Here is a 24,534-nt window from a genome sequence, read left to right as displayed (position 1 = left end):
AAAAACCGATAAACTTTTTGGTGAAAAAAGCACTATTTTAGGCCCATTTTTGATTTTTTTTCGATATTAGGTAAAAACAGAAGCTTCTTATCCTAGGAAAAATAAAATGGGAAATCATTCAAAGGTGGCACACTACCTTTAACCGTTTTGGACAAAACATTTGTACACATTCGTCATATAGGTGGCGCTACAAATGGGCGGTTGGTCACAAAGAATCACCATTGTGCAAAACTATTCGGCGGTCTTCCTCTCCTCTACAACTCGACATTGAGCGAATGGTTCAACATTGTGCAAAACAAGTCGTCAATGGTCGAAACTGTTCGTCATATGCCAAGCTGGCTCGCTCAATCTGGCGAAGTGTCAAACTGTTTCGTAGACCGCTAATGAAACACACAACGCCGAAATAGTTGTGCTCAATGCCGACTGTCGAGATGGCTACTCAAACAGTTATGGCGAGTTGTTGAATTAAAATGCAAAAAGGTGTAGTAAGGTGTGCGCTCTAGAGTGGATGAAAATTCGCAATGTCCATCGTGATTACCTTCCTTGTACAAATCTAATAAGAACATAATTGTGGAACCTATAAATTATCTGTATCATATCATGATAATAATAGTACACGTCCCAGCTTTGTTGCCGTGAAAAAGCCGCAGCTTTCACATGCGTGTCGGCACCTCCCACCGATTTGATAACCCAGTCGTTCGGAAGGCCGGTCGTGTGTTGCGCAACCCTCCCCCGAGCCTGCATACGCACAAACAATTCCTGTGTTGCGCAACCAGCCGAGCCTTTCACAAGCACCGACGCTAGCGAACCAGACAGTCCCAGCGTAGGTCTCGGCCCGCCCGGTTCTCTCCTTCTGCGCCTCTGCGACACTGGTGGCAGCGGCGGTCGAGGGGACCTGTGCCCTCGCTGCGGACCCCGGCATCTGCATCTGCAGTAACATCGCAGGCTGCTCGGTCCGTACTCTGTGACGGTGCGCCCGGTGCGTCGATCCTACGTCACGTCATCGACTCGGAAGCTGACCATCCTAGATTCATCGTCCAGCAGCACCGTCTCCGATGAGCAGCTCTGCCCGGCAATATCATCTGCCCTGCGACAACCAACGCTATCAGCTGCACTGGACTTCTAGGAGCCCGCCGACAGCGCACGGCTCGTCAGCCTGCGCTGTCCTCAACATCATCGAGTGATGAACACCACCTCGTCAACGAGTTGAAGACCGAAGAAGAGAAGACAAAAAGCGGTGGCTGAGGTAGCGACCCTTTTCTCTTCACCGTTTTCTTCCACCACAAATCTGTGCCATCGATTCTTGTGACAGTGACTCCTGTGATCTTTGCTCGGATCGCTCGGTAGTAAATTGGATAACCCTTGCACAACACCAAGGCATTCTGTACCACCCTTCTCAGTTCTTCGCCAAACCTATAGAAAATCAGCCAGGAGAGGACGCTGCCTATGATTGTATCCGCCAACAAAATGGCACTAGAGGACGGAGTCAGGACACATGCCATTGTCCAGAGACGTAACCATGGGAAGGAGATGAATTCTTTTGCAAAAGAGTCGCGTCGTGTGATGATAACTCCTCGTGCTATTGCACTACTCGCTTCATCACACTTACAGTTTGTTTTACCTACTATTTTCCGTTATAATGAAGGATCACTATCTTTTACTTTAATGGCAACCGATGATCATATTTCATCTGGTTCAGTTGACATTCCTAGCTCAACACATTGCTCTCGTATTTCTTGCACCTCCTGTGCCGAAATGTTGTCAAACTTGTCGTGTCTTCCTTCTAGTTTCCAATATCTAGTATATGGCTTCTTCATTTCGACAAGTTCTGGAAAATCACCGCCCCAATATCCTTTGCCGTGCCGTCCACAATCATCATCTTTTCGTTATCACTGACGGCATCCTCAACACACAGCTCTTATGCATTCCCGTGGTCTTTTCGACTCTTTGTCTATGACCACATAACCCCTTGGCAATCCAATAAAATAATACCTAATTTGGCTTAAAGCCATTTATTGGCTGGAAATTTCACCCTTTCATTGATTAAGACACTTTTAATGACTTTTTAAACATTGAACTTTTCGATATTCCCCGGTTTCATGTTTCGCTTCCGCCAGGCTCATCAAGCCTGATAGTGATTACACATTGTATGTACGCTTCAGTGCTCCTGTGCCACGCCTGGCCAGCGCTCACCATCTGCAGCAACCCGAACACAACCTACAAACAACAATGTAAGCGGAAGCGCCACATGGTGAGGCCAAACATTTTCTTTGGTCCCAAGCCTCGCAGTTGCAGTGACATTGCACATCTCTATTTTGTCACATGATGTTCATTGTTTTATCACATGATGCCTATTATATATGGCGATGGACAGACAGAATTACGAAGATGAGTGAAATGTGTACCCTAAATAGTTAATCTACTATGCAATTGTTGTATGTGTTGTTGTATGTAATTGAATTGCTCGTCACCATTGATAATGATATAGTCGGATAATGTATTGCTCGTCGCCATTGATAATGTTTAAGTCGGATGTGTATAATTGAACTATCTGTCACCATTGCTAATCATATTAGTATAAGTAGGACGCAGGCCTTACCGCTTCACCCAAAACTCCTCTCAGTTAACAATTATCGTAGCCTCCCCTTGAGCCACAATTTAAGGTTCACTTGTCACCCACTTCGCACAGCAATGTGTCAGTCATGGTCACAAGGTTCCATCTTCGGGTCTCCATCTCTGGACAAGGGCCCAGTCCAGCCGCGAGATCTGCACTGGTCGACATCAGCAAGTCCTGCAGTCAAGGAGATGCCCCTGTTGGTTCTCCAGCCAGACCGAGCAGCAGCCTTCTGACACCGACGCCGTCTACACACCCGCCCCATCATCATGGCACGGTGTACCGGTGGACAGAACTCTCTGCGCCACACCACAACACCCGTGGCGGCGCACTCCTGCTGGGATCCGGCTACAACAGCACCTGACGCCGCCGTCACCTCTCTGGTGACCTCATCAGCACGATCTCCGGCGACATCAGGTACCAGCCGGCCGCTACTGTGGTCCAGCACCACTCGCTGGCTACTCCAGAGGCGCACCTGTGGTACCTACATCTACGGCGTCCGAGACGACGGCTGCTGCTCATTATGTTCTTGGCGAACCGATGGGATCTACACCTGCCGCTGCTGCTGCTGGTGTCGACCTCCAATAACGCATACCTGTGCATCATACTCTCATATCTTGTTGCAAGTGTTCAGTGACACATCTTATTGTCGGCTCAGGGGGAATAAGGGATTATGTTTCTTATCCTGATTTCGTCCTCCTATCCGTAATTATAAAGAGCTTTGCAGATAACACTTTCTTCATTGCACCATCCTATTCTCTATGCTGATCGTGCAGCAGATCAGACGGCCTGGTCGACACGCGTGAGTGCGCAGAATGCTAATTATGTGTAGCACTCTTGCAGCGCACTGCAGGCCGTTCATGGTGTTGGAACTATCCCTCTGTGTAATAAGCTGTAACTGTTTAAATGTGTAACTGTTAACTTTAAGTTATAACCGTGAGCTGTTAACTTATAATTGTAAACTGTAACTTAGAATTACTGTATGCATATACCTGTAATTGTAACGGTATGCATATTTGTCCGATGATGTAAATACAGACAGTACTTCTCAAGAGTTTCCAAGCTGTGAAGAGCCCCAGTGAAGCCCTGGGCAAACAGATTCACCTAAAACACCGCACCCTAGCCCGTCCTATCCACCACCAGCACCTTCCATCCCTCCGCCGTGGGACGGTGTGTGGTCTCACCTGGAGGTCTCTGTCGCGCATATCGGCCACCTGGACGGGCAGCGAGTACCAGCTGCACATGATCTCCAACCAGCGGCCATTGCGCCGCCACAGGCCAGACTGCACCTGGGGGTTACGCGAGATGTCAGAGTCAGACACATCATTGTGCTGACGTGAGAGACACCCACATCACTGCTATAAGACAGACACAGTCGCATATTGAGCTGATGTCAGACAAACAAGATAGGTACTGATGTCAGGCGCTTCCGCACCGGCTGAAAACGGTACTGCAGCTGACACAACAGATGAGAAACCCATTCGCTCTAGGTCGCAGTGGAGGGACAGAGTACACAGTTACGGACTTGGGCATTGACGACCAGTGCCAAATCCCCTTGCTCGTCAGGCCACCATAGAGTGCCCGTGGAAGGGTGCATAGTTACGACCCAACTGGACGTCCGGCGCCAAGGGGGCCAAGGGAGAAACCGAAGGGAAGGATCAGAGTACACGGTTCCGTACCTGGGCATCGACCACCAGCGCCCGGAGTGGCCGCTCCAGCATCTGGGCTGGAGTGACGCGGTCCTCCAGTGAGGCAAACTCGCTGCTGTTGTAACTCAGGCCGTGCGCCGCTGGCGACGAGAGGAGACAGACGAGTGGGTAGTGAGTACGCACTCATGGGATAATGGAAACAGCTGCCAGGCAGCGGTGGTATAATAAACATCAGCATAACACCAGGAGCGATCTACATTCTACATGTCATAGGTAGCTAATAGGAGCCAAATGCCTATTAACAAGATTTACGTGATGTACTCCTGGTTATTGCGGCATAATCCAGCTTTGTCGGGCTGCGCCAAAACCGTAAAATACGAATATATTCATATCCACCAGATCATCCGTTCCTGATAGCCATCATATTTCGTAGGTAGCCCGTTCAACTTCCATTCTTCCAACTGCAGCCCACGGGGGCTGACTTCAATTTGTAATTAAAGCGCACTCAAACTCAACTCATCAACTAATAAACCCTTTCTGCAATCCCCTGCCTGCGTGTTCCACTCACCCAAATGTAGATGGAGCCCCGCGAGCAGTCTGGACAGCGGCAACTCCAGACTGACGGGCATTGTCATCACAGACAGAGGGCTGACACTGAGACGGCGCCCGAACCGCAGCACCTCACACCGCTGGAAGTACTTGTCCGGCGGCAGGCGCGAGTGCAGCTTGGAGAGCACGGCACTGTCGAACAGAGAGAGTATTTGTTAGGATCGACTGGTCGACTAAGGCTAGACTCTTAGGGTGTAGTGTGTTAGGCAGTGGAACGGAAGTACACGTCATGCGGAAGTGATGAGGCCGAATGATAGGGTGACGATTTATCCAAACACTGACGCCAAGATGACGGAACACAAATAAACAGGGTCCCGAGTGAGTGAGAGGCGAGAGATGACATGTCACCACTACATATGATCGATAAACAAACCAACACGTCATTTAGAGAGCAAGTGCAGCGGACGGCTCGAAGATGGGTGAGTGAGCAGTGACTTTTGCAATTTATGGTAATGAAGCACGTATACGTCAATATGGCCATATTCAAGTTATGTTTCAGCTTTAAAACTGTTCATTACCGTCCAAGTTCCAAACAACAAATCTAAACACATCCAACATCTGTCTACATCTGCACAATGAGCATTAATCTGATCAACAACCTAGCCGCACAAAGTTCAGACATCATCATCCTTCCGAGGGAAGAATTCAAGAAACTACACAGCACACTCCCAAGTCCCGCGTAACATGAGCACACCCCTTCCCCTACAACGCCCTCCTCTCGTCACAACTGCTCACCTGTACGCATAGACGAGCAGTTGTCGATCGGAGGCGCACCACTCGAGCACCTGATTGACCAGCGGCGCCAGACTGAACGACAGCGTCATCTGCAGCTCGTACTGCGGGTCGTACAGCACGTGGGCCGTCTGGGCGCGCACCACCGGCTCCATGCCCTGCGGACAGGGCGAGGGAAGGAGTCAGCGGTCAGTTGTAGTGGGTGGTAAAGTCGCAGTTCAAATATCACACACTACATACTCAGCGTGAGGAGCTCCAAAAGGCTTATTGGTCACTTAATATCTGAGGTTGTGGCCAAAGACATTTGGAACATTCGATGCCAATTGCCTGTAAATGATGGATCCGGAGTTTTCTTCCAATTATTTGAAAATTATACGCTGTCATTTTCTAGCACACCAATACATCATCCAGTCACATGCGCAAATGACGTCCCCGAGACTAACCTCACAGAAGTAGAGCAGCTCGAGCAGCATGTCCAGCCCGCGGCGCACTCCGGCACGCAGTTTATCCGACTGAGTCGGCGGGACCACGCTCAGCAGGTACTTGGCGTCGGTGAGACAGCTGATGACACACTCGAACCGGCGCCGAGCGGCCGAGTCGGAGGTCACCGGTCGGAGCACCAGCTGACCGCCTGTCGCAGTGGTGGGACGAGTTGCGGGTCAGGTGGGGAAGTGGGAGACTAGTGCCACAGGGAGTGGCAGAGTTTCGCGTTGGCTCAAGTCGTAAGCATTCGAATGAGGCACCTAGTATACTTTGTGCGCATTTTATTGACTTTATAATAATCAATCATGACCCACTAGAATTAAAAGCCATCACCTAGGCCAAGAGCACGAATAACAAAGGCTCAGCGGACTTCCTTACATCAGTCTGACCAAACTACCAGCCGCGCCTCCCCTCCCCATTCCTCAAACAGTCCCACCGGCCGTAAGGTCATGCGTGTACGTTCTATTCTCGTTACGTTCGTGTGTGGATCTCTTACGGTATGTCCACGTATCGCAAGCCCGTACCGTGTGTATGCGTGCGTAGCTCATCGACCAGTGTCCCGATGACGACAGCCAGGGCGTCTTGCTCTGCCATGAGGTGGTGTGCGATCGAGGGCACCGTGTAGATCTGCACAGACAGGTCCTGCACGGTGATCTGGTCCTGCATACTGCTCGGTAGGGACGCTAGTGTCTGCTCCCGGTACCGAGCCGTGAACATCTGTCGACATGGACAGCAGAACAGAATGGTTAGTGATCCCGTACAGTCCTGCATGCTGCTCGGCAGGGACGCCAACGTCTGCTCCCGGTACCGGGCCGTGAACATCTGTCGACATGGGCAGTAGAACATAATGGGGGTTAGTAGAGAATAAAACGACGGCATAGGGCATAACACGTGTGGCTCCGAGTCTCCCCTTTTACGAATTTTGACCTAACGCACTAAGGGTAGGCACTACGCGTGCTCGTGACAAGTATGAGCAAACTTACGATTTAACGTACTTATATACGTAGTTCATATAAGTGGCGTGCAGTTAATAAAAATTGGTCTAGCTGATAGTCTAAATGAAAAATGAACACCTACAATTTGAACAAGAGGGAATTTCACTGACTCGCGTCAGTCACCTACGCTTCATAACACCGAACGGAGATTCGTTTCATCACATATAGCCAGCCTCGAGCTGTGTTGTTTAACAACATAAAGGCAGGGATTTCTCTCGAGTTACTGAACATTAAATTACCAGGGGTACGCAAACGTCATAGCAGTTGCAGCCAGCTCTATTGATTTGGCGAAGCAGGCCGTAATACGACACCGACGTCAAATCAGTAATTCTAAACTTCTCACAGATTACAGCTGAATGGAAAATCCCCTACGAACATTTGGTCAGTGACATCGGGCGTTTTTCAACAGTTGCAGGGCAGGTGCAATTGTAAATGTCAACCAAACAGCTGGAGTTATAGGAAGTAAAGCAGATGTAATTCACTTCCGGTAAAATGGAAACACTCGCTTCTTGATGAAAAATTAAAGGGATGGAATTGTGGCAGGTGAATTATCCGTGCCTTTGATATGTGAAGCTTTGAACTGTTTTGATGAACGATGCGAAATTAAGTCACGTCTGCGTTAGTGATCGTGCCACAAAAGAATAGTTGATCGACGATGATGTCTTTGACTCAAACCATTTTCATTAGTGCGTCTTTATGACTTCCCTCATAACGAAAGCCTAGAGGGGAGGTTATTCATATGCACACGAAAATTCGCGTGCAATTTCACAGAAATGAATGGGTTAAGCTCAGGCTAGGCACTAGCGGAACCAGCGTTCAATTTGATATCCCAATAAATCACGCGTAAGAATTACGTCGGACAGCAGACAGACCTCCCGACACTTAATAAAAAATACTTTGCTCACCTGTGCAAAGTACTTTTTCGACTCCATGTCCATGAGCATGCCCTGTATGAGGAGCAGATGCGTCTCGTGCCTGGCCTGTTTCCACTGTCTGCCATCACAGGCCATCACACGCTCCAGCATGGAAGGCATCAGCTCCGAGCCGCCGACAGTCTGAGGGAAAACAGAGACCGGGGAGTTACAAGATGGGCAGACAATGGGGAGAGAAGGACAGGAAGGCATCAGCTCCGAGCCGCCGACAGTCTGAAGGAACACAAAGACAGCCAACAGGCCATGGAGTTACGGGAAAAACAGACGCATGTTGGTGAGGGACAGGCCGGACATCAGCTGATACAGTCTGACAAAACACAGATGGAAGTTTGCAACGGGGAGTGGTCCGACAACAGAATAGACAAACACCTTCCGAAATGTGACTCATGCGTTGGTCGTTCTGCTCAGCGCATTGTGAAGTTACGTAATCACATGAATAAAATCCAAATGCGTTTATATATGAAATTATCGTGCAACGAAAATGCACATGTAGCTAAATTATTCACAAATCTCAGCACATCTCGAACTCAAAAGCGAACATAAGACGTTGGGGCAGAGATAACCAAACTGTCCTCACCGCCTTCATTCCTCAGTAACAGTAGTTCTATGCAAATGTAACTCAGTCAAGTATCTGTCTTCTCCAAAAGTCATCTAGCCTCCCAGTATCATTCTACCGCATCACCCCTCCCACCGACCTGCTGCATGACCGTGTTGAACAGAGGCCGCAGTGTGGGCCGGCGCTCCAGCATCTCCCGCAGGTGGCGGACCAGTCGCAGCGTGAACAGCTGGTGCGCCGCCACGTGCGCGTGAACCACGTGCAGCTCGGCACGGCGCAGCTTACGCGACTGTTCCGGCTTCAGACGCTTCAGCAGCTCGTCACAACCCTGGGCGGAGGAACGGGTGGCGGGAGCGACTGCGTCATGATTCTGAGGTGTAAAGGTAATTGATAGATTGATGTGAGGATAAACGATGGTATGCTAGCGAGAAGCACGAACACGATACCTATTGTTGGTAGAAAACACTTTTGATGTTTCTTCCGTGACACGTGGCAGCAAACACAATGCCTTGGTCCCTGAGCGACGTCAAACACCGAGTGAATAAAGGCAGATGTCGTCAGATATAATCTAACACAGAGGCAGGGTTGGTAGAAGCCACGTCAAAATACGACCACGCAAGCTATCAGGCGGAACAACAGATTATATAACCGATCTGTTCCCATAACAAAAAAAGCTTCAGTCCTTCATGTGACCCGCACCTCCCCCACATTCCTCATACCAACTAACCGTGATATCATTATAGAGCAGTATGGCGGCGCCCTCCTTTTTCAGCGCGGTGGCCGCTGCCCTGGCCTCCTCCTGCGAGCAGGGCGTCACCTGAGCCACCGTGTCGGCCACCTTGTCCGTGGCTGTGACGCCGAAGTTGTAAGCCATGGTGGCGTAGCGCTGGTTGCGTGCAGGGTAGTGTTCTCGACCCAGGTCCAGCTCGAGCGGAACGATCTTGAGCGTGCTGGCGTCCCGGTCGAACACGCTCAGCATGTACTGCATAGCTGGAGGACGGAGGGGGAATGGTGGGGTGGGAGGGGTGCTAAATGACGGGGGGCTAGAAAGATCATTATGACGGAATAGCTCAGTTACTTTGACGTCAAGACACCTGGCTAAAGCGGTATATAGCGTAATAAAATAAATCAACTTGCTGTGATATATTCGATCATGATCTTCAGTCGTCCGCTGTAAAATGCCCTCGAAAAATACCTTCGTATATCTCAATAAAATGATTCCAACTAAGAATCATCGGTGCTACCGTATTCATATTCCCATAAACTGGCAAGACTTACGACTGAGGATAACAAGTATCACAACGGGGTTCCCCGCCACTGTGCGGTTTCAGCCCTACCAAAGTCGTTTGACGACTCTCCTCTCGGACCAGCACCTCCCTCCGGTGTGTCACCCACCAGCACTGAAGAGCACGGACGCCTTGCCGGCCTGCTCCGGGGAAGCCTCTGTGGGCCGCTGCTCAGGAGGCGGCGGTTTATGCGAGGAACACGTTGGGTCACCCTTCCACGCCTCGAAGTCGCCGCAGTCGCAGAAACCGCCGTTACCCTGAGAGACGCACATCTGATACCTGAGGGAGGCGCAGTGGGGTCAGAGTCGGTATGAGGCTACTGAGACGCGCTGGGCTGCAAAATGGGCTCGATTTGGATTTCAAGGCGTGTCGAATGCAACGATCATCGGCGTCTGAGCTTGATAATGGTCATTCGATATGCCTGCACTGGCGAATTATAGCCTTTTCTGCGAGTAATTGTTGGATATGTGAGCTCACGATAAGGCATGGCAAAAACACAGTACTTTACTCGCTGCAGGACGGCTTTCGATCGATCTGCAACTGTGCAATAAAATAATAAATAGCATGTACCGCGGAGCGAATAAGCAAGTAACGTCCGAACGCCGAGGATCAATGCCAAATCGTATACGAGCCTGGGTTAAAACGAAGCGTCGTTGAACACATAGTTCATTCAATCTAATAGATTGATGTCAGGCGGGGTCCTGGGCGTATCCGTAGTATCCCTGACCCAAAGATAGCACAGGTAAGAGTGACGGGGGTGGGGGGGGGGGGTGAGGGAGACGGACCTAGCTATGGTATATGTGTACGCATGGCATCTGTGACAGACCTACCTATGGTATCTGTGGACCGACTGTCGGAAGCACTCGGTGCACAGCACACAGGTGGGGTCCTGCGCGCAGTCGCGGCAGCTGTACGTGGGGTCGCCGTTGTTGAACACCTTGCCACAGACCTGCGACGGCGGCGGGGCCGACTCCTGCACGAGACGCAGGGCAGGGCACAGGTCAGGTCACGAACTTATAGCTAGGTTCATAGTGAGCTAACAGCAAGAGTTTAGAGCACAGGTGGGGTTGAATAATTGGAGTCAGAATATATATAGGCTTAAGCCGCGACTTGCTATGCGTTTGTGCATATTCAAACGACTCCTAACCTAGCTAAACTTATTTCCAAATGTCCAGTAGTGCAGTTATATCTCAAACACTGGATAATTTTTGATTTATTGATGCTTAAAGATATAATACACTGACATGACCTATGCATTGTGTACAACGGGTTTAATTAAAGGTGTTGATGCAGAAATACCCCACTCAAGACATGATGGAGCTATCAACATAAGAACCTGTCGGAAATCGTCATTGTAAGGATCGACTCTCCACCGAGTCCGAACACTGTCTCTAAGCCCAACAAAGGCCGTGTACTGGGAACCGATCAGGTTTCAACGGGTACTATCGTGACTGTGTACAGAGGTGATAGTGTCGCACCTGTCGGTCGATACCTGACCTTTGGGACCGCACTGCGCCACCGTAAACGTCATGAAACGGGGTTGTTTGAAACACTGAAGGCTAGCAGAAAATTATAAGTTCATCAGTCGAGCCTCCCCTTGACCTAATGACAGACTCGATCCAACAAATACAAGCGAAACAAACACCTACGTCTCCACATCCGCGCGACGTTTCTGCCCAGGACTGCTCTGTTTCTGAGCGAGACACTGACAAAGCACCCATGGCGGTATTCTGACTTTGCACTTTGATCGAATCAGCACTGGGTCATTGTACGAATGTGTTATCTGTGAAATCTAGGTAACCTATGACGACAACAACCATACTGATACGAGCAGGGCTATGTAAGCACAGACGAACGTACAAACGCGCCACCGTTACGAATGCCTACAACGTCTATTTGAGACTCCTGACTACCCCCGTCAGGAGTCTCAAATACTGAACGCCGTAGGGACTCGAACCAGGGCTCTCACTACCGGGAGCCCAAAGTTCTACCAACTGAGCTGCGGGACAGGACAATCCCAGATATACTGAGATCAGCAAAGAAACCAATAATTTTATGGAAGATTTGAATCACATATATCATTCGAGAACTCCAAATAATTTGACATTCCAATTTTCTTCCGTCATATTCTTGTTTTTTTTTTCCTGCATCACCCTGAGTTCCTCAATCCTCAGGTTGATGCTGCCAACCATACATTTCAAACACCGCATCGTGGCCTTATCCTTATTTATGCTTCCCTATAAAATTCTATCCTCTCCCACTCCCTCCTCTATCTCTATCACTCTGTCTGTCTGTCTGTCTGTCTGTCTGTCTGTCTGTCTGTCTGTCTGTCTGTCTGTCTGTCTGTCTGTCTGTCTGTCTGTCTGTCTGTCTGTCTGTCTGTCTGTCTGTCTGTCTGTCTGTCTGTCTGTCTGTCTGTCTGTCTGTCTGTCTGTCTGTCTGTCTGTCTGTCTGTCTGTCTGTCTGTCTGTCTGTCTGTCTGTCTGTCTGTCTGTCTGTCTGTCTGTCTGTCTGTCTGTCTGTCTGTCTGTCTGTCTGTCTGTCTGTCTGTCTGTCTGTCTGTCTGTCTGTCTGTCTGTCTGTCTGTCTGTCTGTCTGTCTGTCTGTCTGTCTGTCTGTCTGTCTGTCTGTCTGTCTGTCTGTCTGTCTGTCTGTCTGTCTGTCTGTCTGTCTGTCTGTCTGTCTGTCTGTCTGTCTGTCTGTCTGTCTGTCTGTCTGTCTGTCTGTCTGTCTGTCTGTCTGTCTGTCTGTCTGTCTGTCTGTCTGTCTGTCTGTCTGTCTGTCTGTCTGTCTGTCTGTCTGTCTGTCTGTCTGTCTGTCTGTCTGTCTGTCTGTCTGTCTGTCTGTCTGTCTGTCTGTCTGTCTGTCTGTCTGTCTGTCTGTCTGTCTGTCTGTCTGTCTGTCTGTCTGTCTGTCTGTCTGTCTGTCTGTCTGTCTGTCTGTCTGTCTGTCTGTCTGTCTGTCTGTCTGTCTGTCTGTCTGTCTGTCTGTCTGTCTGTCTGTCTGTCTGTCTGTCTGTCTGTCTGTCTGTCTGTCTGTCTGTCTGTCTGTCTGTCTGTCTGTCTGTCTGTCTGTCTGTCTGTCTGTCTGTCTGTCTGTCTGTCTGTCTGTCTGTCTGTCTGTCTGTCTGTCTGTCTGTCTGTCTGTCTGTCTGTCTGTCTGTCTGTCTGTCTGTCTGTCTGTCTGTCTGTCTGTCTGTCTGTCTGTCTGTCTGTCTGTCTGTCTGTCTGTCTGTCTGTCTGTCTGTCTGTCTGTCTGTCTGTCTGTCTGTCTGTCTGTCTGTCTGTCTGTCTGTCTGTCTGTCTGTCTGTCTGTCTGTCTGTCTGTCTGTCTGTCTGTCTGTCTGTCTGTCTGTCTGTCTGTCTGTCTGTCTGTCTGTCTGTCTGTCTGTCTGTCTGTCTGTCTGTCTGTCTGTCTGTCTGTCTGTCTGTCTGTCTGTCTGTCTGTCTGTCTGTCTGTCTGTCTGTCTGTCTGTCTGTCTGTCTGTCTGTCTGTCTGTCTGTCTGTCTGTCTGTCTGTCTGTCTGTCTGTCTGTCTGTCTGTCTGTCTGTCTGTCTGTCTGTCTGTCTGTCTGTCTGTCTGTCTGTCTGTCTGTCTGTCTGTCTGTCTGTCTGTCTGTCTGTCTGTCTGTCTGTCTGTCTGTCTGTCTGTCTGTCTGTCTGTCTGTCTGTCTGTCTGTCTGTCTGTCTGTCTGTCTGTCTGTCTGTCTGTCTGTCTGTCTGTCTGTCTGTCTGTCTGTCTGTCTGTCTGTCTGTCTGTCTGTCTGTCTGTCTGTCTGTCTGTCTGTCTGTCTGTCTGTCTGTCTGTCTGTCTGTCTGTCTGTCTGTCTGTCTGTCTGTCTGTCTGTCTGTCTGTCTGTCTGTCTGTCTGTCTGTCTGTCTGTCTGTCTGTCTGTCTGTCTGTCTGTCTGTCTGTCTGTCTGTCTGTCTGTCTGTCTGTCTGTCTGTCTGTCTGTCTGTCTGTCTGTCTGTCTGTCTGTCTGTCTGTCTGTCTGTCTGTCTGTCTGTCTGTCTGTCTGTCTGTCTGTCTGTCTGTCTGTCTGTCTGTCTGTCTGTCTGTCTGTCTGTCTGTCTGTCTGTCTGTCTGTCTGTCTGTCTGTCTGTCTGTCTGTCTGTCTGTCTGTCTGTCTGTCTGTCTGTCTGTCTGTCTGTCTGTCTGTCTGTCTGTCTGTCTGTCTGTCTGTCTGTCTGTCTGTCTGTCTGTCTGTCTGTCTGTCTGTCTGTCTGTCTGTCTGTCTGTCTGTCTGTCTGTCTGTCTGTCTGTCTGTCTGTCTGTCTGTCTGTCTGTCTGTCTGTCTGTCTGTCTGTCTGTCTGTCTGTCTGTCTGTCTGTCTGTCTGTCTGTCTGTCTGTCTGTCTGTCTGTCTGTCTGTCTGTCTGTCTGTCTGTCTGTCTGTCTGTCTGTCTGTCTGTCTGTCTGTCTGTCTGTCTGTCTGTCTGTCTGTCTGTCTGTCTGTCTGTCTGTCTGTCTGTCTGTCTGTCTGTCTGTCTGTCTGTCTGTCTGTCTGTCTGTCTGTCTGTCTGTCTGTCTGTCTGTCTGTCTGTCTGTCTGTCTGTCTGTCTGTCTGTCTGTCTGTCTGTCTGTCTGTCTGTCTGTCTGTCTGTCTGTCTCTCTCACCTCTCTCTCTCTCTCTCTCTCTCTCTCTCTCTCTCTCTCTCTCTCTCCCTCTCTCTCTCTCTCTCTCTCTCTCTCTCTCTCTCTCTCTCTCTCTCTCTCTCCCTCACCTCTCCGTCGACGGCGTCATCTCCCAGGAGGAATCTGGACAGAGGCCGCAGCAGCAGGCGGTGGCGCTGGTCCTCGAACGCTGTCTGCTCCTCAACGGGAGCCGCCGGCGGGGGGACAGTGAGACGAGGCACCGACTCCTTCCAAAACTCCCTGAGGGTACAGAGAGGTCAACAGAGGGGTCAGACGGGGTCACATAGGTCGTTGGGTTGTGAGTTGGGACCTATTAGACGGGTTTGGTTGGGGTCACACGAGGTCAGTTGCAGGTCATAAGGGTCGTTAGGGGGGGGGGGAGGTAGAAAGTGTCGGTGAGCTCAGACCTCAGGCGGGTTCGGTATTGGGTCCCCGGTCCGACGGGGCCACTAGGGGGTCTGTCGGTGAGTGGGAATTAGATTTGGGGTCAGTAAGGGCCAGACAAGGTCAGGTTGGGGTTGGTGTTAGTTGGAGCGGCTGATCAGGGAAGTAGGGGTTAAAGTGTATCGATCCATTGAACCCGGATCAATGTCAGCGATATCATACGGAAGTATATCGGACGGAACCTGATATCGTCTGACGTAAGCACTACGACTCCACGAACCAGTCGAGAAAACAAACAGATTTAACGGAACATCAGAGGCGGCAAATGTCCAGCTGCATCCCTGTTTGCCCCTACGGCATTGCCCGCGGAGCGAGGTAAACCACGCTCAAGGACGTGCAACGCCAGCATCATCATTCAGCGTTACGTAAAGCCTTGATCACAGAAATGACAAAAAAATTCATTATGACCCTGGACACGAAAATATCCGCTACTCAGTCCTTTCCCATCAAACTACGGCGAACACGGGGTAACAAAAACCAGACGCTTTCCGTAAAGCAAGCTGATTCAGCTATTCAGACAAAAATTCAGGTCATGGTATAAACTATCAGCGAGCTCCACCCCCATTGTAATGCGATCCATTCCTAGCCGCCCCTAGCATGCGGGCCTGTCCATAACATACGCGCCAGCGACGTTCCCAGAACAGTAACCCATCTTCCGTCGCCCCTTCCACCCCACCGCTCTCTGCAACGCCGGCGACGGTCCCTCTGCAGCGCCAGCGAGCGACGCGGCGAGCGTGCCTACTGGGGCTGCCGCTGGCACAGGGCTCCGTTCCGCAGCTCAGGAGCCGGCCGTGCCAAACGCGCAGTTCGCTGCCATCGTCGGCGGTTTTGTGGGCGCTCAGAGCCAGGTGTTGTTATCTGGGGACGCTGCTGTCTGAAGAGCGGAAACAGATCGAGCACTGCCGGTGCTTCGACGATGCAGCGCGAGTTTATCTACGATGAAGCGCGACTTTGTCGCTCATTTAGTGCGAATTTACAAAGGTCGTGGTGGTCGTGGTATTGGAAGGCTGGAATCAGCGATGAAACTTCAGATGACATTGTTCATGTAAACAAAGAATGAATTAGCAACACCGATTAAGGTTGTAACAAAACATTGTGCCAATCTCGTGCTATGTAGCAACATATAAACTAGCAACAGCCTGCCTGTTCACTACCCCTTTATAAATTAAATCGCCGGCAGAATTGAGCGGGTATAGGAAATATAGCCCTATTTTAGATACGGATGGGAGGCAAAGCCATACAAATTGAGTTTGTAATTCAACTTCGTCACTTGCAATGACTAGACGTTGATTTCCATAAGTTTGGAAAGAGTTGCCTTTCCACACCGGAGAGAAATGCCTTCCAAACTCGACCGGAGCATGACCTTTGCAGATTGAATAGTAACAGAGATAACTTGAATAATACATGATCGCTTTCAGGGTGTACGAACATCATGACTGACTTAAAACCGTTTCTTGGACCGTGGGCTACGTTACTTTCCACTGCCGGAAAAAACGTGTGAGTTCAGAGTTGTCCCTCATGCTAAGAAAAGTCTATAACAGCATCGGGAGGGGTATCGCAAGGCAAAGCCGAAAGTATTCAAAGTTTTGCATTCCAGGTAAAATCATGACACAAGAAAACAATGAGAACAAATCGAGATAGAAAAATGGAATCTCATGTATCAACAAAATGCGGCTTGTTTGCTGATTATCGCACGTTATCAGTCACAGGTAGAACCAGGGTAGAACTACACTAATCACCACTAGTGAGTAGCGACAGAACACCATGTGATGCTCCCAGCCAAAACACGCACACCAGTGTACTCGTGACGTCAAATGGGTAAAAGGAAACTGGCGCCTCCTGGAACTCCTGCCCATTTACGGATAAATTATAATCCAAGGCTGTCACAACCGGGTGGTTTTATAGGATTCAGGTGCACGGTACGCTTGTTAGTCACTCTCGCATATGTTCTCATTCCCCGATTTTATTCGAAGGGCAAAGCTATTTTTGGCCTAACTAGCTATCGATTCTGACGAATATTATCAGATATGGTTGGCCAGGTAACAACTAGGTAACAGATCAGTGTCTTTTCTTCTCTGCTCAACGCTTGACCTGCCTTAGTTAGACTGAGTGAAAGAGCGATGACGACAACGAAAGTGCATGATAAAATATGTCGGCAATGCTATGCAGGCTGACAATCGATCAAAACCAAAGCTACCTTCAAATCCTGTCCCTTGCTTTCACTAGTCTTGCTACCTCACCAAAGGCGGTGCAAGCTGTTCATGTCACAATTAGAATGGGAAGACCGAGATATTTCAGTGGACACTGCAGCCATGTGCGGTGATTACAGGAGTTACAGAACACTGCATAGACTACAGCTGAGTGCAGCCACGCGCGGCATTTTAGATAACGGACGCTGAAAGGCATATGAAGGACATGGAAGTGTAGATGACGGTTACATTGGGTCAGATTACGGACACGTAAGGGTAGACGACGGACGCTACAGCTGGCGGTCATCTACGACCAAAGTCGAGCCACGGATTGGGCGCTTCGGTGAATCGCTTCCAAAGTAATTAAACGTGACCCTCAGCCACCTAATCGGAACATGCTCCATTGCTCCACCACTGAACTTTGCCCACTTAAACTGGTGATGTAAGAGATGCTATCAACATGCTATCAACGAGGGTATTTCCTTACAACCCTACATCATCAATGGCCCACCACAAGGAGCTAACAGGAACCGGTCTCGATGTTCACTTCTCAAATAGCACCCACAGAATCACAGAAAGTTACGGTACTTAACCCTATTCCTGGCGGGCTCCGCCGGGACAAGAAACTGGCGGGGGGGGGCCGATTCGGCCCCCCCCTGAGATCTCGAGAACGAAGCAAGATAGCGACAAGCGGTAAACGGCATCGGATACGCACGGCCAAGATCTACAATTTTTACAAAGGTCATTTTCAGGTCAGGTCAAAGATGACGTCACAGGGGTCGAAAAAGTCAAAATGGCGGCACTAGATATGGAGAGAGTTTTTCTCGAATAACTTTCGAATTAGTCAAGATAGGAACAAACTAAGGGCATCATCGTGATCCTCTCGTCAATCCGCATCGAATGATATATATGTTGACCTCGAAAGGTCAAGGTCAAAGGTTGACCTCAGGTCACGTGACCTCGAGGTCATCATGTATATCATTCGATGCGTCTTGACGAGCTGAACACAATGAGACCATCCACGCGTCTGTATCTTGTTCCTGTACGGAGTTATTGGCCAAAAACCTTTGGTGACCTTTGATGACGTCACATGACCTCACAGCTGCCCAACAGCAAAACAGACCTCAAGGTAGTGAAGGTTGATCGTATATGAAGTCATGTATGGTATATGGGGCCATTCCGACCCGTTTTAGTGGTAAAAACAGGGAGTTGATTTTTCCCCCATTGACTTATAATGGGGAGGTCGCGAAATTGACCTGACCTTAGGTCACCGATATCAAAATTCCGAGATAAACAAATTGCACATACTGGTACCCTAACTAAACCCTGAAGAGAAGAAATTGATCGGTCAAAAACTCTAGCTCTGGCGTGATTGCAAACTTTTCTGAGGTAGCGTCACCAAACCGCCTCTGGTGACCTGACCTGAGGTCAGATCAACTCAAAATTTTCAGACATGTTGCGTAGAAGCCTTTTAGAAAAAGTCAGAAAATTTGAGCTTCCTAGCTCAACGCGTTTGGGAGATATAACCAAAAAACCTCAGGGGGGGGCTCCTGAGGCCCCCCCCCCCCCGCCAGGAATAGGGTTAAGGGCGACTACAAAGGGCACAATTCGAGACGAGTACTCACCGAATCAGCTCGGTAGTGAGCGCCTGCCGCTCGAACAGCTGGGCCCACTCGTGCACGGGTGTGGCTAGGTAGTCAGCCTCCGCCATGGCCGGACGAATCACGACTGGCTCACGGCCCACTCACGGTCCACTCACGGCTCACTCACGGACCACTCAGGGTCGAATCACGGTAAATTCACGACACATTCACGACCAGTTTATGACGGACTTGCGACCACTCCCGTCCAGCTCAAGGCCGAGTAGACCTCAGGGTAGCCTTGCTGCCTGCAAAACACCAGAGCATACCGTCATCACTCGGGAAAAACACGGCGTTGCAACATATCCAAATGCCGGCCACAAAACATTGACTTGTGACGCACCACGCTCATACCAGACCCTGGCATAAACAGTTCTTGTTGCAATCCGCACGAGACCTAAACACTTTCATCTTTCGTCTGTCTATCCATCCGTCTCGATCTCTCCCGATCACGCCCCAAGCCGCCGCGGGTCCGCCCGATCGGCCGGTCGGCTGTCCCACACCCTCCCACCTCACGCGGAGGCCGACCGGCACCGACTGCCGACCGGCCGAGCGGGCCACTCTCACGGCGGTCGGCGCCGGCCGGTGCCGTGCCAGCGGTCACGGCCAGCGGACCGGCGCCCGGTGACACACCTGTACAGGACACCGTGAACGGACGGACGGAGGGGAGACAGACGGGATGGGAACCGGCTGGCACCGGGGCCGGGCAGCGCCGATAGGGAAGGATGCGACCGGCGCCGGTCGGGATGGCGTGGGATGGGGCAGTGGGATGGGACGGAACGGGAGACGCTTGGGATGAAAGGAGACGAAGTGGGTCGTAGCCCGTGCGATGGGATAGAAAAGGATGACGTGGGGTGAGAGATTGAGGACGGACGCCAAACCGACGCTGTTACGACGCCTGACAAAACCCACAAGACCGGCACGCTGAATTCCCCCCCCCCCCCCCCCGTGGAGAGGAGTGCAGTGCGTCACGTGGTTTCAGTCAGCTGATCGGCGAGGTCGGCGCCAGCTCGGTCCGCTCCAATCAATAGAGCACAGCTGCCAACTGCGGACGGGAGCGGCGCGAGGCTGCACCAAGGCCATGTTGACGCCACGGTTGGGGTCAACGAAACACGGCAATCAGCCAAATAGGACGCGGGGTTGGGATGACGGCGTCCAACAAATGGCGAGGCGAACCGGTCACGGGGGCTGGCATCAGAGGTGCTTATCCATTGTTTTGAGAACCAGTATTATATTGTTTTGAGAACCAGTAATTAATGAGTTATATAATATGCTTTTTTGCTTTGTTCACTTACTTATGGCTGCTCTAAAGAGACGATTAACGAATCAGCCCCTGCTCTACATTGTGTAGCAAAGATCATTATTTTGTTACGGCATAGACAATGAGAGGTCCCGTCTCCTGCCTCATTGGCATATTTGCTTGGAACATACGGCTTGACTAATCGACCCCCTGTCAATTAGCAGCACATCGATTGTAGCATGCCTGCTGTCGTGCTGCACTGCTGCATGGTTATAGGTACCGCACTGGATGAGTATTCCGTACCAAATGACCAATCGACCGCTACTTTCCTGGTTGTTCGACACTTTTTAACCACATAAGTCATCAGCTCACCCAGACCCATTGACCTTTGCATGCTGGTACACAGAGCTCTATGGCTCAACATAGCTATGAGGTAGAACTATCATAACTCCCGTCACCACCTTGGGGGGGGGGGGGTGGAGGGGCTGTATTGTGGGGTTATCACTGATGAAGGGGCTGTATTGTAGGGCAGTCTCTACTGCTCAGACGGAAAGCGGTAGAGGGACGCGGAAGCAGGCCGGGAGCGGATGAAAAGCAGCAGGGAGTGGGAAGGCAGCTGCCGGAAACGGGAACCTCTCATGGGCAACCATCCCCAGGGATCAGCCCTCGCAGTGGGGAGACGATACGCCGACAAACATCACGATCGCAGCTGCATGTTAGATTAGCTGAGTTCGAGTCACAGAAGAACCGCCAGGCCAACCAGCCGTGAAACCGGTAGAGTCACGGCCGGCCACAAAGCCACCGTGGACGGCCGTGAACTCGAGTTAGGGTCACTGCAGCCGACCACTCCACTGCAAACACTGCGAGGCATGTGTTAAGTCTTTCTTTGTTTCCGACAAGTGCTCAGCTTAGAGTACTTAAGCCCTAAGCCCGCCAAGCATCACAGTACTTGACACAACAGCCAGGATTAGTGAAACTTATATTGCAGATCTTGTGCGATAGCAACAGACGGCTAAGCGTTACCAATTTTGCAGCTCCATCTACATTTAACCCACTTCCAGTTACGTGAGATCATACTTCCTCTCTTCCTCCCAGGGCCAGCCTCTGTTCCCAGCCTCAGTCACTCTCCACAGTTTGGTTACGTCGCCGCGGGCCACAGCTGTGTCGTCAGCGTTGGCAGGTCCGTCGTCGCAGCGGTTGTTTATTTATAACCTCTGTCTCGTGCAGAGGACGCTCACCCTGCAGCCCAGCCATCGCCGGCAGCAAGGCGCCGCCGCATCAGCTGACTTTGCCGAGAAAATCAGCCGACCAGGCAGACTTAGTACAGTAATCAACAATGTCCTAAAAAATCGGTACACAAAACAATTCGAGTAAGTTCTCATCTGACAAGTCAGCTGGAATCAGCTGACCACACAGCGGGAACCAGCTAATCACAGAGTAAGAATCAGCTGATCGCAAAGCGGGTGATGAGTTGGCCACGCTACCTTTAGCGCATCATTCATTGCTTATTTTCGGGTGTTGGGTTCGAAATCCAGGTAGCCACCACTAAAGTCGAAGTGGCCGAGAGGTGGGGAAAAGTAGCGTTACATCAGCCCATGGCGAGTCCCGGTTAAGTGGACAAGCAGCTCACGAGTACTGCCATTGCGAGAGCCAGCAGCGTGCTGGTTACGTAAGACAGCAATGAAAAGACCCGACGTGGACCAGACGCCTGCTGCTGACGAAAAGTAAATAAATGTTCAGTAAATCACTCCGGGTAAATCACATCTGTTGGATGAAAGTGAATCTGGGCAAGGAGCATCTGCCTGAGAGGGCGACGTATCGTCTAACGTAATCTGCAATGGCCTAAGCCGAGATCAATCAACGAAAAACGCAGACAATTGAGAAGAGAGCACAGCCTGCGCATCGTATAAGACGGGTGGTCAGCCAGTGATGACAACTGGAATTCACATCTTTCACTCGGGGAGGGTACTTGTTAGAGTAAAGCACTCTAATCTTAAGTGGTTCGACACCAATGGTGGGCGCTGGTGGTAATGCGAACAAAGGCACTGTCCAGCTGGGAAATTAGCATGGACAGGACTTGATAAAGGCCATGGCTCCTTCATCACCGCACCTATCGCCGATACCACCGTGCCACTCGGCACTTACTACAAAATGTACAAAATGTTAAAATCCGACGCCGATTAAAAAATATGCGAAGTGACCGCGATGCACGAGGAATAGAACCAGGCACGACTGATAGGCTCACCATGCTCCTTCAACAGGAATTCAGTGGTCTGTAGGCATGCTCGATGGTCTGGGTGACGGGATTAACAGTTCCTTAGCAGTCATGACCTAAATATAGCCCTTTTGGCAGAAACAAACATCTGAGAATAAGACTTGTCACTGAAATTGAGCATCTGAAGAGCACTTGCCACCTGCCATGGATGGTGGATGCCCCTGGATTCAGCATTTGGCTCATGCTTCATTGATCTGAACGGAGCTAGAAATTGTCAAAATCCAGTCACTTTGCTTCCACTCTGCCACCAGCATTGCCAGCAGTGGCTTCAGACCGAACATCATCATTGAGTGAATTGGACAGAGAGTTTGGAAACAGAACTATGGATGCTGTGTTCACTATGCTTTTCTTCCCATAATTAAACTGACATGATGCCTGGCCTGATGCCTACCAATTCACCACTGGACATAGATTCCGCCACAACTTTGGCCATGTGACTCATCTGTGATTTTCCTGTTTGTAAAGCTATACCTTTCCATGGCTGTTTCAGCTTGCAGGGCCATTCTTTAGTCTGGGTCAGGTGACAGGTCTCCTCTCACCAGTTAAGGCAGCATGATCCCACTTGGGCTTAGTTTAGTTCACCAATTAAGGAGTTGTCAGCAATACTCAGGTGGAAAGTATGTATGACAAAGTTGACAGCAGCTCCTTGCAGCATATTGGTCACTCAGTGCAGATAAGTGCAGATTTTCCTTGGTGTGGTGTGCATTTATTGTGCACATAGATTTTGCACAGGGCTGTGCTACTGGCACTGGCCAACTACTGTTCTGGTGGTACTGTTCTGAATTATTACTGGGGGTCGCCTGACAGCTTACAACACACCTAATTAGAATGTCAAATAGGTAATGTAATGAACACCCAGTAAGGAATCAGGCTATGATGGCAGGATCAAACAATGATCCTGTTTTTATCTCCTTGCAAGGGACAATAAGCAAATGTATGTAGGTACCTACCCCAAAACCCTGGTCTAGGGAACTATACCACTTTCTTCAAATGAATTTTTGCTTCAGTTGTATGATTTTTTTTTGCCTCAAATGATCAGAAAAGAAAATAATAACTATTAGGCAAAGGAATTTTAAAATATTTTCATACAGAAGAAGAATTTCCATCTTTAGTAGAGGCTAAATAGTGTTTGCAGTGGAAGCTTCTAACTCACATGTTGCATGGCTCAAAAGTCAAAACCAACAGCATGCTGATTGGGTGATGATTTGCCTCTGCCAGAAATGACTGCATTCTTTGCATTCTTCCATGAGGCACTACATTCTAACATAAGGGAATGATTCCCTTGTACCTTGTGGAACTAAAATTGATATATATTTGGCTAGGGTGATCATTGGAGTGTAAAAAGCTTGAAAATTGTGCTAGTCTCAGTTCAAGCTACAAAACTGCTATTCCATTTCAAAACCCCATGTTAAAAGTGGTACATTTTCATTAATGCTTTAGGTATTTCTGAAGGTCCTCACTGTTTTGAAGGGTAAATCCTGTTCCTTTCCATGCAGGCTGATACAGCACTGTCCTTGTGGCTGGTGGCTAAGCGGCAGCCTGGCTTGTCGACTGCCCAGCCAAATTTTGCAGCTTGGTGTCATAGGGCATGCTGAGGTCCTGACAGCTGACTGGCCACATTCTTTGTGTTAGTTTTGGTGTTTGGTGAATGTATGATATGGGAAGAATATAAGACAAATGGAGAGGGATACTTTGAAAGCAGAACATCAAGCACATCATTCATGGTCCTAGAATCAGCATATGTGGAGACATTTAAATAAAAATAAAAATATTTTTAATTTATCATTTCGGAGCACAGGCAACAGGGATTGAGTTCGAGTGACTGTTAAAAGATAAAGTTTTCATATTCTTACATTATTGGACATCCTGAATCCAAAAATGATACTTATATGTCTTGGAAATAAAAGAAAAAACATAATCAAACCTGACCTAACCTTACCTATTTACCTACAACCTACCAACCTACAACCTACAAACATAAGGACACGCCTAAGAGCTGGACTTTTTGATGACGTCTTCGGGTGACGTCATGTCGTGTGTGACGTTTCGTGAGCAGGTAAGGAAAAGTCACCACCGCTGGCGAACATTGGTGCGGTAAATGCATTGACCTCTATTATCGGGGTTACATGAGCACAGTAAATACGTATTTAGCCGCTAATTCGAATTAGGAACGCATTACCGACTCATGTAGCCACCTGCTAGTACGAATCGGCGATCCGATCCGCGGTTACATGAGCAAAGCAAATACGTATCACG

The 24,534-nt window shown here is 49.7% G+C and overlaps 1 protein-coding gene across 3 annotated transcripts in view; it reads right to left on the bottom strand.

Moving 5' to 3' along the window:
* Window positions 1–19,309, bottom strand: part of LOC122387783 (E3 ubiquitin-protein ligase UBR2-like) — a 36,426-nt gene extending 17,117 nt beyond the window's left edge. Inside the window, exons 1-15 of one of the 3 annotated variants that reach the window (XM_043378239.1) lie at window positions 19,275–19,291; window positions 18,749–19,011; window positions 14,580–14,730; window positions 10,687–10,829; window positions 9,966–10,135; window positions 9,298–9,560; window positions 8,710–8,898; window positions 7,988–8,137; window positions 6,853–6,909; window positions 6,612–6,747; window positions 6,048–6,235; window positions 5,608–5,762; window positions 4,832–5,004; window positions 4,294–4,403; window positions 3,799–3,903 (exon numbers count right to left, since the gene is read on the bottom strand). In XM_043378239.1, coding sequence (XP_043234174.1) covers window positions 3,799–3,903; window positions 4,294–4,403; window positions 4,832–5,004; window positions 5,608–5,762; window positions 6,048–6,235; window positions 6,612–6,747; window positions 6,853–6,909; window positions 7,988–8,137; window positions 8,710–8,898; window positions 9,298–9,560; window positions 9,966–10,135; window positions 10,687–10,829; window positions 14,580–14,730; window positions 18,749–18,834 — 2,076 coding nt within the window. In that variant the 5' untranslated portion in view covers window positions 18,835–19,011; window positions 19,275–19,291. Of the gene's footprint in view, window positions 1–3,798; window positions 3,904–4,293; window positions 4,404–4,831; window positions 5,005–5,607; window positions 5,763–6,047; window positions 6,236–6,611; window positions 6,805–6,852; window positions 6,910–7,987; window positions 8,138–8,709; window positions 8,899–9,297; window positions 9,561–9,965; window positions 10,136–10,686; window positions 10,830–14,579; window positions 14,731–18,748 lie in introns of all 3 variants that reach the window. The other 2 variants (XM_043378237.1, XM_043378236.1) reach the window with 2 other exon arrangements.
* Window positions 19,310–24,534: the final 5,225 nt, after the last annotated feature.

This window comes from Amphibalanus amphitrite, unplaced genomic scaffold (genome assembly GCF_019059575.1).
Source record: "Amphibalanus amphitrite isolate SeventyFive unplaced genomic scaffold, NRLGWU_Aamphi_draft 000298F_arrow, whole genome shotgun sequence".
NCBI classification, from domain to species: domain Eukaryota; kingdom Metazoa; phylum Arthropoda; class Thecostraca; order Balanomorpha; family Balanidae; genus Amphibalanus; species Amphibalanus amphitrite.
This window is presented reverse-complemented; position numbering and strand designations above follow the sequence as displayed.